Source organism: Theropithecus gelada, chromosome 13 (assembly GCF_003255815.1).
Source record: "Theropithecus gelada isolate Dixy chromosome 13, Tgel_1.0, whole genome shotgun sequence".
Taxonomy (NCBI): Eukaryota; Metazoa; Chordata; class Mammalia; order Primates; family Cercopithecidae; genus Theropithecus; species Theropithecus gelada.
This window is the reverse complement of record NC_037681.1, coordinates 74,950,431-74,966,629: the sequence shown is the minus strand read 5'-3', so window position 1 is coordinate 74,966,629 and position 16,199 is coordinate 74,950,431. Positions and strand designations below refer to the sequence as shown.

General features: G+C 40.9%; 2 protein-coding genes across 4 annotated transcripts in view; one reads left to right on the top strand and one right to left on the bottom strand.

Annotated features, from left to right (window-relative positions):
• ACYP2 (acylphosphatase 2) overlaps positions 1-16,199 on the bottom strand; it is a 202,443-nt gene that overhangs the window by 40,460 nt on the left and 145,784 nt on the right. The gene's annotated exons all lie outside the window — the stretch shown is intronic.
• TSPYL6 (TSPY like 6) lies at positions 7,987-11,053 on the top strand. Its single transcript, XM_025354683.1, has one exon. It carries the CDS (start codon positions 8,104-8,106, stop codon positions 9,328-9,330), a length of 1,227 nt encoding a protein of 408 aa, XP_025210468.1. The 5' UTR covers positions 7,987-8,103; the 3' UTR covers positions 9,331-11,053.

The window sequence follows — 16,199 nt, the reverse complement described above, 5'->3', positions numbered from 1 at the left end:
TAAATCTTGCTGCTCCTTACTCTTTGGATCTGCACTACCTTTATGAGCTGTAACACTCACTGAGAAGGTCTGCAGCTTCACTCCTGAAGTCAGCAAGACCACAAACCCACCAGGAGGAACAAACAACTCTGGATGCACCACCTTTAAGAGCTGTAACACTCACTGCAAAGGTCTGCAGCTTCACTCCTGACATCAAGTGAGACCCTGAACCCACCCGAAGGAGGAAACTCTGGACACACCATCTTTAAGAACTGTAACACTGCGAGGGTCTATGGCTTCATTCTTGAAGTCAGAGAGACCAAGAACCCACTGGAAGGAACCAATTCTGGACACAGATCCATGCCTGTTTCATTCACTACTCAACATCTATCACCTCCCTACCACACAAAAGGTGGTCAATAAATAGGCACTTACTGCTTTTCCTGTGCTATTTGGATTTGATGACAGAATCTGGCTTCCTGGTTTCAACTAGTGATTGTAATATCTTTTCTCAGTATTCTGGCAGTTCAGTATACGGTGTATGTTAAAATAATGAAATTCTGGTATATTTATTTTACTGTGATTATTCAATACTCTAAAAGGTGCTGAATTATCATCTTGAAACATATGCAAAGAGTTATACGCTGTATTAAAATTTGAAAAGAATGAAGGAGTAACTCTATACTCCTTAAAAAGAGAGAGAAAATAACAATTGACAACCCAAACCTTTTTTTGACAGGGTGCCACTGGCAATAATAACTCACTGTAAGCTCTAACTCCTGGGCTCAAGCAATCCTCCCACCTCAGCCTCCTGAGTAGCTAGGACTACAGGTATGCAGCACCATGTCTGGCTGATTTTTAAATTATTTTGTGGAGACAGGGTGATATGGTTGGATATTTGTCCCTGCTCGAATTTCATGTTGAAATATAATCCCCAGTGTTTGAGGTGGAGCCTGGTGGGAGATGACTGGATCTTGGGGGCAGTTTCTTGTGAATGGTTTAACACCATCCCCTTGATGCTGTCCCTCTTGACAGTGAGTGATTTCTCACTCACTGTCACTTAAAAGTGTGTGGCACCTCCCTCTCTCTCCTGCTCTTGCCATGTGATGTGCCTGTTCCCCCTCTGCCTTCTGCTATGATTGTAAGCTTCCTTAAGTCTCCCCAGAAGATGAGAAGATGCCATATCATGCTTCCTGTAAAGCCTGTTGAACCAATTAAACTTTTTTCTTTATAAATTACCCAATCTCAGGGGGTTTTTTTTAATAGCAATTCAAGAATAACCTAACACACAGGGTCTCACTACCTTGTCCAGGCTGGTCACAAACTCCAGCCTCAGGTGATTTTCCCACTTTGGCCCCTCATAGTGCTGGGATCACAGGCATGAGCCACCACACCCAGCCCCTAAACCTTCTATCACATACGTAAATCTTACTCCTATTTCAAAGACCTTTCAATAAAATGGAATGTGAATGGGAGAGTAATTAATTAGGTTGATATAGCTGTACCTAATCTATATCCATACAGGATAAATTAAAGATAAAACTAGAAATGCTTTACTTGAAACAAAAACTACAGTTTGCCATCCATAAAAATTGTGATTACTTTTTTTTAAAGAAATAATTAAGAGAGATTATTCTAAAATGACAACTCAAGAAAATACTAGGAATTAGAGCAAAACTCTGTTCACCTCTCTGCTACCAGTGTAGAAACTGAAAGCTTTTATAGCAGCTGGAAAAAATTTGCTCCAAAAAATACTTTTATGGTAATGATGACATTATCAATGCACTTTGTTTTTTTTATTTTCCATTTTCTATGATTAACCAACTTATGCATTTACTGTAGTATCAATTTCTTTTCTAATACTGAACAAATTTTATCTAAATTAGGCTAGAGTGATTATATATGTCTAACACTTTGATATTGGAAACATGTTTTATAATATCTATTTCAAAATTTGCATTTAAAACGTATTATTTAGTTACACTGTTGTATTTCCTGAATTCTGAACACTTTTAAAATAAAAGTCTGACATAAATACTGGTATTTTGGTTTTGTGTAACATAAACACTGTAACAGTGTTTGTGTCATTTTGCTCCTGTGTCGCATTCACTGGTGGGGACGCTTGGCACTAGCAAGAACACAGGTCCAGTCACAAGCCTGTGGCTCTGCTCACCCCTGACTGAAACACTCTGGGGCCAGTCTATCAGGCCAGGACTCTACATAGACTTTTTAGACTTTTACAGTTTCACCAGGCACAATAATGTATATTTTCTTTCTATGAGTGCTACCTTAGTAGAAAATGATTAAATCATAATTTATTAACTTTGCTAGGGTAAATCATTTCCCATGCCCTGGTAATTCAAATATTTTTCTCCCCTCTTATCTATATTTACATACAATAAAGATGACTGCAGCTGTAAAGCTACTTGGTTAATCACTTAAAACTTCTTTTTGACCATTTCCTTTGCAAACAGTTTGATAGACTTTCCATGGGAAACAGAAGAAATTAGCAAAGTGTACATCTCCCTCTCTTGTTTACCAACATTCTTTTGAATCTTAGGAAAGTGACATATTGTATTCAGGCCCTCAGCTTTCTAAACTGGGTGGCCTAGTTCTAAGAAAAATAGTTCTGTATGTTAAATCACTATATAAACAAAGTTGTATAAAGAATTTAAGAGAGAGGGATCCCTTTCAAAACAAGAACTGAAAAAGAATATTTCAGGAGTCCAAGGAAAACAAGACTATACAATTCACAGGCTCCTTTCAATCATCTAATATACAGTTTATCTTTTAAAACATCATGCTTTTTCTGTTTCCCAGAGAATTAAACTCTTTACAACTCTATGATGTGCAGATTAGTGGCTAAATTGTACTCTTTCCAAGAAGCCATATTATTCTTCCTTCCTTCACTCATTTTTCTTTTTTCTTTCCTTTTTCTCCCTCTCCCTCTTTCTCCACATCTCTATTTCTGCTTCTAGTTGACAAAACATTTCAGAGATTTTATATAGCTCTCCTTGTTCTCCATTTTTTAAGGAAAAAAAAAATTATAGCCAGAATATTTCAGACTCCAAAGTTGAAATTGTATATTATTCTTTTCAATAGTTTCTAGTCCATGCCTTAGAACAAAGCAGAATGGAACCCCAAAAGAAAGTAATACTTTACAATGAACTCAAAGAATAATATCACTACTCACTTTTCAGTTTCAAAAAACATTTCCTAATATATGTGTACCTTTGAGGAGATGTATAATACCAGGGTCTGTGACATTAAGAAATATAAAATTCTAAAGGTGTCTGCCTTCCCACTAACTGATTTTATCCAAAGGTGGTGGTGCTATACCTTGGCCCTAGAATACAAATCCAGCTTTGAGTCTCCTGTCAATGGTTTGGACCACCTATTGCTCGAAAACGTTGCTACCCTCATGTCATTCCCTCTCATTTCTCATGTTTTTTAGCTCCTGCCTCATTCTCACTTCTCTCTTGTCTTATCTCTCAGTGATTTCAGTATACACATACACTATCCTTCCCACCCCGTCCTGTTGGCTCATTGACCTCCCCTGCAATGACCTTATCCTCTATCTGCCTCATTAGAGACCAACTTGGATTCATGAATAGGATTCTGACTAATCTCTTGCAGGTCATTCTCAAACCACTGTCTCTCAGCCCTCTAGATTATTCTCCCTAGGACTTGACCCCAGGAGACCTTCAGTAGCCTGAATCTTCCAATTCATTGATCAGACCACCTTTTCACTGATCTCATCCTGCATGTCTTCTGTTCCTCCAGCTTAAACTCTAAGATCAATTCTTATAATTATTCTCTTGTCCTTCTTGTTTCAGCTCTAAATCCAACTCTGCTTATTCACACTGCACCTGTGAGTTGAATGTGGCTAGAGAAAAATTCATAGCCATGCTGATGGGTCTCACTTTGAATTCATGACTTTAATGTTGTCTGACAATACTTTAGGTCATAGTCTAGTCACTCTTCTCTCTAGACAACTATTTCATACCTTCTTCTCTGTCCTCAGACTCTACTGCCTCTTGCCCCATTTCCTCATACTCATTTGATCATCTTGCTTTCTATTTCACTGAGAACAGTGAAGCAATCAGAGGAAGATTTCATAAATCTCACTATCACTTCTACCTGTTTACCAGCACATACACCCTCATACTTTGACTTCCTGCCAGTTACCACTAGTGAATTTGTCATGCTCCCACCTAAAGCTGACATCTCCTCCTCCACTTAGGTACTAGATTCCACCTCCTCTTGTCTATTCCAGGACATCCCTCCAATAATGCTTCCTTCTATCTCTTACATCATTAGTTTCTGCTCCCTACTGGATCATTCACATCAACCTGCTTCTTTACACATGCTTCTTCTCCCATTTTAAAAACACGTTCTTTGCTCCATTTCCCCACCAGCTATTATCCCATTTCTTTGAAGCAAAACTTCTCAAAAGAGTTGTATATTCTTGCTGTTTTCAGTTTTTCGCTTCTTGTTTTCTCTTAAACTTATTCCAGCCAAGCTATTACCCCACCACTGCACTGAAAGTAGCTTGACTACTCTTGTCATGATCCCATTTCTTTGTTTCTTTTTGGAGAAAAATTCCTCAAAAGAATTGTCAATATTCAATCTCCAATTTATTTCCTCCCTTTCCCTTTCAAACATATTTCAACCCCCACCACTCCACTGAAAATGCTCTTGTTGAGTCACCAGTGACTCTTTGTTTTAAAATCCAACGGTCAGTTCTCAGACTTCATCTTAACTGACCTGTGAGCACCCTGTGACACAGCTGAACACCTTCCTTTACACATTCGGCTTCAAGCACATTGCACTCTCTTGGTTTCCTTCCTACCCTGCTGGTCTCTCTTCAGTCTTCCTTGATGTTTTTCCTTTTTTTCCTGACCTTATAATTTTGGAGTCTTCAGGGCCTAGCTTATCAGGACTCACTATCTTAGTGTTCTTATCCAACCCTTTGGCTTTAAATTCCATGCATGCTGATTATCCCAAAATGTGAATACCTATCTCAGACCTCTCCTGAGCTCTAAACTCATTATGCCCACTTGGCATCTCAACTCTGTTGTCCAATAATCATCTCAAACAATATGTTTTTTTTAAAAAAAAGGTAACTCCGATTTTCCTGCAAAGATCTTCCTCATTATAGCCTTCACCACTCTGCTTCCAGTATCTCCATCCTAACAGTTGCTCAGGTCAAAATCCTTGGAGTCATCCTCGACTTCTCTCTTTCTTTCATACCCCATGCTGGGAGGTGGGGCCTTTAAGAGATGATCAGGTTGGTAAGATGGATTTAAGTCTTTGTTGCAAGGCTGGATTACTTCTTATGGGAATGGATTAGTTTTTGAGAGAGTGGGTTGCTATAATGCTGAGTCAGCCTCTTTTGTCCATTCTTTCCCAGGTGCTTGCTAGCTCTTCTGCTTTTTTGTCATGCTACTTCATAGCATAGCATATCGGACTTCTCAGCCTCCAGAATTGTGAGTTAAATAAACTTTTCTTTATAAATTACCCAGTCTCAGGTATTCAGTTACAGCAACAGAAAATGAACTAAGAGATCCCATAGCCAATTTACCATGAAATCAGGCTGACTCTACCATCATACTATATCCACCATCTACCTCCATTACTACCACCTGGTCTGAGAAACATCTTTTACCTGGGTTAGTGCAGCAGCCTCCTAAAAGATCCCCCTAAATCTACCATTGCTTCCATACAGATTATTTTTCACCCAGGAGTCAGAGTGATTCATGCAAAACTAAAGTCACATTTTGTGTCCTCTGCTCAAAATCCTGTAGTAATTTCCCATTTCATTAAGAATAAAAGCCACATTTCTTACACTATCATACAAGAACCTACTTGATCTAGCCTCCCTCATTCACTTTGCTCCATCCACGCTGGCCTCCTTGTTATTTCTTGAACATTCCAGACATGCTCCTGTCTTGGTGCTTCTGCTTAGCACTTCTCTTCCTGAAATGCTCTTCTCCAAGATTTCTACTGGCTGACTCCCTCAACAACTTTGACTCTTTGCCAAAATCTCATCTTTTCAATGAGGCTTCCTCTGACCACCCTATTTCATACTACAATCTGCTCCCCACTCCCTACCCCCAGAACTTTCCATCTCCTTACTCTATTGTTTTTTCCATAACACTTATAACTTTCTAATGTGCAATATTATTTTCTTGTTATTGTTATCTTTCTCCCCTGCTAAAATGTAAACCCCAAGAGGGAAGAAATCCTTGTTCTGTTCACTGTTATATCCAGAGGGCCCATAAGAGTACCAGGCACACAGTAGGTACCCAATAAACATTTGTTGAATGTTTAATAAATATAAAAATGGATTATGTGTACCTTGAATGTTTGGTAGTAGTTGCCTCAAAATCATTTGAACCTCATGCTACTTTTGTGGAAAGATTTTTTTAAGCTACTGATTCCATTTATTTACTGTCTCTAGGTCTATTTAGATTTTCTATTGCATTTCAGTCCTTGTTGATAAGTTATACATTTCTATGAAGCCATATATTTCATCTAAGTTTTAAAATGTATTGGCATAAAGCTGTCTAACATCCTGTCTTATATTTCTTTAAATAATCAATGTGACTGTGTTTTCCTTTCCAAATACTGTTTATTTTCTCTTTTTATTATTAATCTTTGGTTGATACTCTGTATTGTCTTACATAAATTTCTGTTTATTATTACCTTTTATCTATGTCCTTTGGCCTAACTCTATTGGTCTTTTATTACTCAAATTATTTTTCATGATGAGTGATACAGCAGTTGCCAATATTTCCAGTTTCCTCCTTCTAGGCTCAGGAGAAGATTACACCTCCCTGTCCTATTAAAGTTAGACAAGGTCAACTGACTAGCTCTGGCCAATGATTTATGTTACTTTTGATGGAAACATTTAAAAACCTATGAATGTGGAAAGAATGGTCTTTTCAATAAACAAGGCTGGGTCAATTAGATATTCATATGGAAAAAAACAAATTGTGACCCTACTCATAAAAATGAATTCCAGCTGGATGGCAGATATAAATTTGAACAATCTTGGTGAGATAAGGTTCTTCATTTTTTAATTCTTTTTTGAAATAGAGATGGGGTCTTCCTGTGTTGCCCTGGCTGGTCTCCAACTCCTGGGCTCAAGTGATCTTCCCACCTCCGCCTCTCAAAGTGCTGGAATTACAGGTGTGAGGCACTGTGCCCAGGCAAGAGATAAGATTTCTTAAACAGAGAAGAAAAACACTAAGGTAGAGGGGAAAATGACAAATTGACACATATTAAGATGAAAAACTTTTGTTCCTCAAAGGTACCATTAAGATGATGAAAAAGTAGGCCAGGCGCGGTGGCTCACGCCTGTAATCCCAGCACTTTGGGAGGCCAAGGTGGGCAGATCACCTGAGGCTAGGAGTTCAAGAACAGCCTGGCCAACATGGCAAAACTACATCTCTACTAAAAAAAAAAAAAAAAAGAAAAAAAAAGGCTGGGCATGGTGGCAGGCACCTGTAGTCCCAGCTACTTGGGAGGCTGAAGCAGGAGAAGCGCTAGAACTCGGGAGTCAGCAGCTTCAGTGAGCTGAGATGGCGCCACTGCACTCCAGCCTGGGCAACAGAGCCCGTCTCAAAAAAAACCCAAAAAAACAAAAAAAAAACAAAAAAACCCCAAAACAGAAAAAGTAATCCACAGAGTGGGAGGAAATATTTGTAATATCTATACTTGAAGAATGACTAGTATCTAGCATGTACAAAGGCTTCCTACAAATCCATATGAAAAAGAACACCTGCCCAACAGAGAAATAGGGAGAAGCCTCAGATACTGCACAAGAGAGAATATCCTAATGGCCAAAAAACACATGAGAAGGTTCTCAGTTGATTAGGCTTTGGCTAAATGCAAATTAAAACCGCCATGTGATACCACTACTCATCCAACACAATGGCTAAAATAACGATGCACAGGACACCACCACAGACTCGCGAGACTGAGGGGTGGTGTCGCGAGACTGAAAAGTGGGCGGTGCAAATAGTCGAGGTGTTTACTCGCCATTTTGTGTGAGGAACGTTGACGGGACCCGCTGTTGTGGCCTGGCCTCTACCGAGTGCCGCCCTGGCCGCTACCAACATGAGCCTCCTGGAGAGTCCTCACAGGCCTGCTACTCTCGACCATGCCCCGGAAGACCCGCACCAGGGCCAGAGGTCCCGAGAGAAGAGCAAGGCGACACAGGTAATGGCAGATGTGTTTGAGGGCCGCTTGGAGCCAGTCGTGCTCCCACCGCCCCAGCTTCCAGAGGAGGGGGTCGCACCCCAGGATCCCGCAGATAGTGGCCATACTTTCCACATCTTGGTCGATGGGAGTCGCAGTCGTGGAGCCATCAAAGCTGGACAGGAAGTGACTCTACCACCCGCGGAGGGCCTAGAAGCAGCCTCTATCTCGCTGACAACTGACGGCAGCCTCAAAAATGGCTTTCCGGGTGAAGAGACGCCCGGCCTAGATGGGGAGAAGGCTGTAGAAACCTGTGGTGCAGGGAGGTCGGAGTCTGAAGTGATCGCAGAGAGGAAGGCCGAGGACGTGAAGCCTGAGGAGTGTGCCATGCTCTCAGTCCCAGTGGATGAGAAGCCAGGAGGCGAGGAAATGGACATGGCGGAAGGAAACAGAGCAACAGATGAGGTAAATAGGGATGCAGGGCCTGGGCCCGGGCCCCTGAACGTGGGTCTCCACCTGAACCCCCTGGAGTCCATCCAGCTGGAACTGGACTCCGTGAATGCCGAGGCTGACAGGGCCCTCCTGCAGGTGGAGCGCAGGTTTGGGCAGATGCATGAATACTACATAGAGCAGAGGAATGACATCATTCGCAATATCCCGGGCTTCTGGGTCACTGCTTTCCGCCACCACCCACAGCTGTCTGCCATGATTAGAGGCCAAGATGCCGAGATGTTAAGCTACTTAACCAATTTGGAAGTGAAGGAGCTCAGACACCCTAGGACAGGCTGCAAGTTTAAGTTCTTTTTTCGAAGAAACCCTTACTTCAGAAACAAGCTGATCGTCAAGGTGTATGAGGTCAGATCCTTCGGTCAAGTGGTGTCTTTTTCCACTCTAATCATGTGGCGCCAGGGCCATGGACCCCAGTCCTTCATTCATAGGAACCGACATGTCATCTGCAGCTTCTTCACCTGGTTTTCAGACCACAGCCTTCCAGAGTCCGACAGGATTGCTCAGATTATTAAAGAGGACCTCTGGCCAAATCCACTGCAGTACTACCTGTTGGATGAAGACGCCCATAGAGCTAGACGTCGCCCGATGAGGGAGCCAGTGGAGATCCCCAGGCCCTTTGGGTTCCAGTCTGGTTAACCTTTGCCTTTGGAACTACTCCTGCAGAAGGTCCCCTGCCACCACGAGCTGGACCTGTGGTTGGGCAACAGCATTAGGTATGCCCTTTTTTTTGTTCTGACTTTCCTCTACCCTCTGTTTAAACTTTCCATTCTCTCCACCTGAAGATTGATACCTTGGTGGCTATGCTGCTTCCCTTTCACCTGGTTGTCTTGCTATTCTGCATTAACATCACATGCTCCCAGCCGATGGGTTACATCCTTCTAAGCGAAGGGAATGATGCTGTAGATTATACTGTCTTTACCTTTGTTTGGACTCTGTTTGTTCCCAAGACCTCTGGTCTGGCTCCTATTTGGATTTCTAGTTGTGTCTAAGAACCTATTCGGCTCACCCTGCTCTGCATCTGACAGTACAGGCACAAGGACTGTGGACAATTGCTGGGCATTAATGAAGTCAAGGGAGAACAGCAGGGGGCAGCTTGGTCTGTGTGAATTATGGGACTCCATTACTTTTCCTGAGACTCTGGTCACCTATTGCTGCCTGCTACTGGCTATGCCCACCACCTTGGGCAGCTCCCTGCTGAGTGAACATATCCCAGACCATTGCCAGCTCCACTCTGTGGTTTCTAATCAACAGGGATCTCCACAACACTGGTGGTGGACACAGGTTTCCTGTCAGGACACAAAGACTCCTTCCTCTTCCAAAAGACCTCTCAATTCTTTGCCACCACCACCCTCATCATTCAGAAACCCTACTGTCAGACAAATGGTTGAGGGGACATGTCAGACCCTATCCTCATGGCAAGGTTAATATGTTGGTGTTCTTGACAAGTACCAAGCTTTCTCAGCCACAACCAGTAGATTCATTGAAAATCTAGGTACTTTTATTTTCCTCCCTTCCTGAACCTAATGAAGTGCCAGAGTGAGTGTACACTTTCTTTTCTCTCATCTCTCATAAATCTCTTCTGTCTTCCTTTAAAAAAACAAAGTAGTAGTTCAGAAACATCTGCAGAAGCAGGCTTTTTAGTTTCTTTGTCATGTCCAGAAGCAGGCTGTTCTGTAAAATAGACTGCCAGACCTCTTATTCCCCATTCTCCTTTCTTTTCAGCCCCTCATCCCTCTTTAGCAATTCCTAGAGGGTTTAAAGGAATACAGAGCTGGATGGAATGAAAGGTGATTTCTAGTTCAGAGTGGATAGAAGAATGAAGGAGATTGTGATGGGTGCTCTAAGCAGGGAAAACTGAACAAAAAGGCAGAAATGATTCAGGGGAAAATCAGGCCTAGAATTAACACTGGGTTGACTAGTTATGATGGGAAGAGAAGTACTTTTTTTTTTTTTTTTTAGTATTCACATAGAAGAATAGAAGATGGTTGGAGTGTTAAATATGTTGCCTAGAAAGGGTTCTTTGAAGAAACACTGTAATTTTGGGTGTTCTCTTTCTTGTTTGCATGTGGCCTTATTTATGTGGAAGATTAATACTGTGTTATAATATTTTCTCTTTCTGTTTACTGGGAAGATTCAGCTGTACAGATTTTATTTTACTTTCAATTAGGAACATTTGGAGTAATATCAGCCTTTCTTTTTTGTACATTATATGGATATGGATATTCGTGACAGTGTTTTCAGCCTGATCTTGTTTCTGTTAAAACTGTATCTTTAACATTTTATTTTGAATAACTTGGTCTTATCTGACGCTGAAGACTGGAAACTGTTGTGTTCATGTATAAATAAATTACAAAAAATTTATGGTTCTCGTTGTCTTTCTTGATAATTTGTCCTGGTAACAACTTAGTAATTGACATGTCTTTTTTTCAGTTGTTTTTTGTTTTGTTTATCAAGACAGACAGTCTTGCTCTGTTGCCCAGGCTGGAGTGTAGTGGCATGATCTTGGCTCACGGCAACCTCCCCCTCCCAGGTTCAAGCAATTCTCCTGCCTCAGCCTCCTGAGTAGCTGGGATTACAGGCTTGTACCACCACGTCCGGCTAATATTTTTAGTAGAGATGGGGTTTCACCATGTTGGCCAGGCTGGTCTTGAACTCCTGACCTCATGATCCACCTGCCTCAGCCTAAAGAGGGGAAGTGCTTGTGAGATTGCTTTGTGAAACTGGAATTATACCATGGGCATATTTGTCTTATGCCCATGGTATAATTCTATTATGCCAATGGCATCTTTCCTTATGAATGGATGAATGGTAAAATTAAAGCATATCACTGAAAAAAAAAAAACCAAAGATGATGGAAAATAACAGAGGTTGAAAATAACAGAGATACCAAAAGGCTCATATACTGCTTATGGGAGAGTAGCTTTGTACAAATACTTTAAAAAGTTGTTTGGCAGTATCAGTGTGTACCCTCTGATCTGGTTCTGGGAATATACCCAGTGGAAATATATACATATATTCACTCAAAGACATGCATAAAGTATTTATAACAACACATTTTTAATAGCTGACACTGGGAGCTGCCCTAATGTCCATCAATAGTGGAAAAAATAAACCAATTTTTAAAAATGTTCACGCAATGGAATACTATAAGAAAGAATTATGCCTACATGCAATAATATGAATGATTCTCACAAATAGGTTGATAAATATAAGAAGCCGGACAGAGTACATGCTATATAATTCTTTTATGTATGAAGTGTAACAGCGGGTAAAACTAATCTATGGTGGCAGAAGTCACAATAGTGGTTACTGCCAAGGACAGTGATGGGTCTGAGATTTACCCTTCTTGCAAGCTTAACCTTAACAAGTTAGCCTTATGTGCTAGGTCAGAGACAAAGGACCTTACAACTCAATAGTCAAAAGAGTATCAGTATTTGCACTGGTTCCCTGGGCTCTAATTCCCACAAGGCAACATAAAGCCAGGTGACATCTGTACATACAGTGGATTGTGTTACAGGAGAGGAACTCCCGTAGGGAACATAGGGAAGCTGAATCTTTTATAATGGGCAGTAAGCATGCCTGTCGTTTTTGCTTTGAAGAGAGACATCTCTGTTATACTAAATAGTAAGTAAACCTGTTCTTTGTTCTCTAAGGGACATAATCTCTATTTTTAAGACTCTAAGCACACCTGTGCTTTGCTCTGGAGACACTGTCTTCCAAGGCTGACTCGAAAAGACATTATGCACACATGCAGTCAGTGCCTTTGCTCACAAGATATGCAGAAACACGAGACACATGGGAGAACTGTCTCCCAGTAAACTTTGGGGTGATAAGTACTTATTGACTGGAAGGAAGTATGAGATGGTAGATTCTGAAGGGCTGGTGATGTTTTGTGTCTTGCTCTGGGTGCTGGATAAGTAAGTATATTCAATTTGTGAAACTTCACCAAGTTCTACATTTAGAAAACATACTTCTCTGTATTTATATTGTACTTTAATATTCTTGTTTAAGAAAAACAAAAGAAACCCAAAGTAAGCAAATAAATTCAAAACAAAACAAAAAAAACCACATTATTTTTCTGGAACCCCTCTGCCAGAAAAAGGCCAATTTAAAAGTATGCTGCAGATCTTTTTGGGTAAACCATGAATTGATATGTGAAAATTGTAACAGGATCATTTACTAGGCCACATTCAAATGGCTAAAATCCATTTTCTAAGAATAGAAACACTGAATTATCTAGGCATGGGCCATCAACTCTTAGTATTTACAGTGCTCCACTCATTTTGTCAACTGACCTTCATAAGGGTTTTTCAGTTATAAACAGTTCTTTAATAATGGCTCATGATGATTCATTTTTATATCTTCCAGCCAAATATATCATAAAATCCACATTTTTTTATGTTGTTCAACAGGGATGATGCTATTCTGAAGCCTGTAAGATGGTCTATATTTCTAAGTTTCATGTCTTTTCAGGCCTCCCTCTTTGAGGTGTAAATATTTCATTTGATAATTAAGAGAAAAAAAATTTCAAACAATACCTATGGCATATGCTATAGACGATTACAGTATTCGTACCAACAAAAACTTCTGTAGAACTACAATGAAATCATTTGCTTTGGCTTATTTGAGCAAAATATTTCCACTTATGTATACAGCAATGTATTTGGGGGATAATTTACCATTGAAAATGAGGTTTTTCTTTTACATAAAGAGTATGAAAACAATAATGTATAAGATTAACTTACTGCCTTTGAAACATAAGGTAGGTTTAATTAGGCTTTTTATATGAATTCATATCACATAATATAAAGTGGCATCCATATAGATGACTTGCCCTGTTTTCCAGTGGCACAATTTTCTCTTTGCTATTGGTAGCTATAAACATAGGAGATACAAGATGCTTCCCCCCAGCCCCCCTCCCCTGCCTCAAGATGGAGTTCTGCTCTGTCGCCCAGGCTGGAGTGCAGTGGTGCAATCTCGGCTCACTGCAACCTCTGCCTCCTCAGGTTCAAGCGATTCTCCTGCCTCAGCCTCCCAAGTAGCTGGGATTACAGGCACGCGCCACCAAGCCCAGCTAACATCTGTATTTTTAGTAGAAACGGGGTTTCGCCATGTTGGCCAGGCGGGTCTCAAACTCCTGACATCATGATCCGCCCGCCTCGGCCTCTCAAAGTGCTGGGATTATAGGCGTGAGCCACCATGCCCAGCTAAGATAGAAGATATTTTAAGAAAAGGGGTCCAGAATTCAAATTTAATCTGGTTTACTAAGATAGATGAGGATGGAAAAGGTAGGTGATATCCTCACATTTAGCATTAAACTAAAATCTAGAGCATAAAATAGAAAGTGCACTGAGCTACAAGTCAGGGGTTGGGGTCTCTGCCATAAACCAGATAATAAGCAGACCACTTAAGGATGAAAAACTATGTCTGTGAGATTTTTTTTTTTTTTTTTGGAGACAGGGTCTTGGTCTGTTGCCCAGGCTAGAGTACAGTGGTGCAATCACAGCTCACTGCAGCCTCACCCTTCCTGGGCTGAAGTGATCTGCCTCAGCCAGCCTAGTAGCTGGGACTACAGACACATGCCACCATGCCCAGCTAATTTTTTTTTTTCTGGTAGTGATGAGGTCTCGCTGTGTTGCCCAGGCTGGTCTTGCACTCCTGGGCTCAGGCAATCCTCCTGCCTCGGCCTCAGAGTGCTGGGATTATAGGCATGAGCCACTGTGCCTGGCCCATTTTCGTCTTTTTAATAAGTTTTGAAACATAATTTCTTCTAAATCTAAAGATTTACCTACCCCTTAAATATCAGTTTTCCATAAGGTTCTGTGACCTCGCTCTGGCTTTTCTTTATGCGCTTTCTAAGTGACTTTACCCATGCCATGGCCAGAGCATGTAAATGACAGAGAATGTAAACTAGAGCCATCACCTTTGAAATAAGGACTTTTTTTTTTTTTTGAGACGGAGTCTTTCTCTGTTGCCCAGGATGGAGTGCAGTGGCGCGATCTCAGCTCACTGCAAGCTCTGCAGAGGCAGGAAATAAGGACTCTTAAATTGGAATCTCCCTTATTCCAGATTAGGGTCTGACATGTCCATTTGCACAATGCTTCCAGAATTGTTCCCTTTCCATATCTATTTTCACCTTAATATCTTTTGTCTACATTATTGGAAGTCTGAGGAGTCCCCTTCCTGAATATTATCTCTCTTTTCCCATCATTTACACTATTGACAAAGTAATCATGTCCTTTTTGCTCAGATGTCCTTGTCAATGCACCATTGCCTGCAGAAGAAAATCTAAACACCCTACGGTTGCATCCAAGATCAGCTACAACCAAGCCCCTACCTAACATTCTTACCAGAGTCCACTCACATGGAACGCCTTACTGTTCCTTAAGTAGCCCATATACAGTCCCAATTCTGTGCCTTTGCTCATGATGTTCCCTAACCTTGGATTCACTTGCCCACCTCAACTATGGAAATCACACCATTTCTTCTAAACTCAAGGCCATATCCTCTAAATCACCTTTCCAAAACCTCCTACCTCTTGTAGCATATATTCTGTTGAATTTATAATTCATACAAATGTAGATTGAACTTAGTTCATTACATATGTTAGTAGTTTATATTTGTCACTCAATTTTAAGTTCTTCAAGGGCCAAGATTATGTTTTAGTTATCTTCTTTTCTTCTGTGATGAGTAAGAGATAGTCCCTGTTCTCAAGCAGCCTACAGCCTAGCATAGGAGACAATCTACAGTGTGACCAATTCCAAACTTAAGTGTAAGCATGGGGCTAGGGGACCACATAAGAGGGACATTTTCCCTACCTGAAGGTTAGGGAAGGCTTCCTATAAGAAGTGGCTTCTAAGTTCCATTCTAGACACCATAGTAGACTCTAAGTTTCTTCAGAGTAGGGGGCTATCTTTTCATCTATGTATTCCTAGAGCATGGTATTATATCTAGCACAAAATGGACCCTTTAAAATTACTTGGAAACCATCATTCTCAGCAAACTATCACAAGAACAGAAAGCCAAACACCACATGTTCTCACTCATAGGTGGGAATTGAACAATGAGATCACTTGGACACAGGAAGGGGAACGTCACACATCGGGGCCTATTGGGGGGCAGGGGGATAGCATTAGGAGATATATCTAATGTAAATGATGAGGTAATGGGTGCAGCACAACAATATGGCACATGTATATATATGTAACAAACCTGAACATTGTGCACATGTACCCTAGAACTTAAAGTATAATAATAATTTAAAAAATTGAAGTATATTTTGAGGTGTTCAGTGGCTCCAATGAGCTTTCTGCTTTAATTCCAGATGTAACCAACAGCATTTGGAAGACAATGTACTTTGTCCAGGAAGAGCAAATAGCAAAGAGTCTTTTTGGGTGGGGAAGGGATTATGTCACTGTCTAGAAATCTCCTACAATAAACTTGGCTTGTCAGCAATGGCAGGCTGGAGGAAGAATGCACAGCCAAGCAACACATGTGAAGTCCCA

Excerpts from the sequence above, each read along its gene's own strand:
- TSPYL6 (XM_025354683.1), top strand. The coding sequence starts at position 8,104 with ATGAGCCTCCTGGAGAGTCCTCACAGGCCTGCTACTCTCGACCATGCC.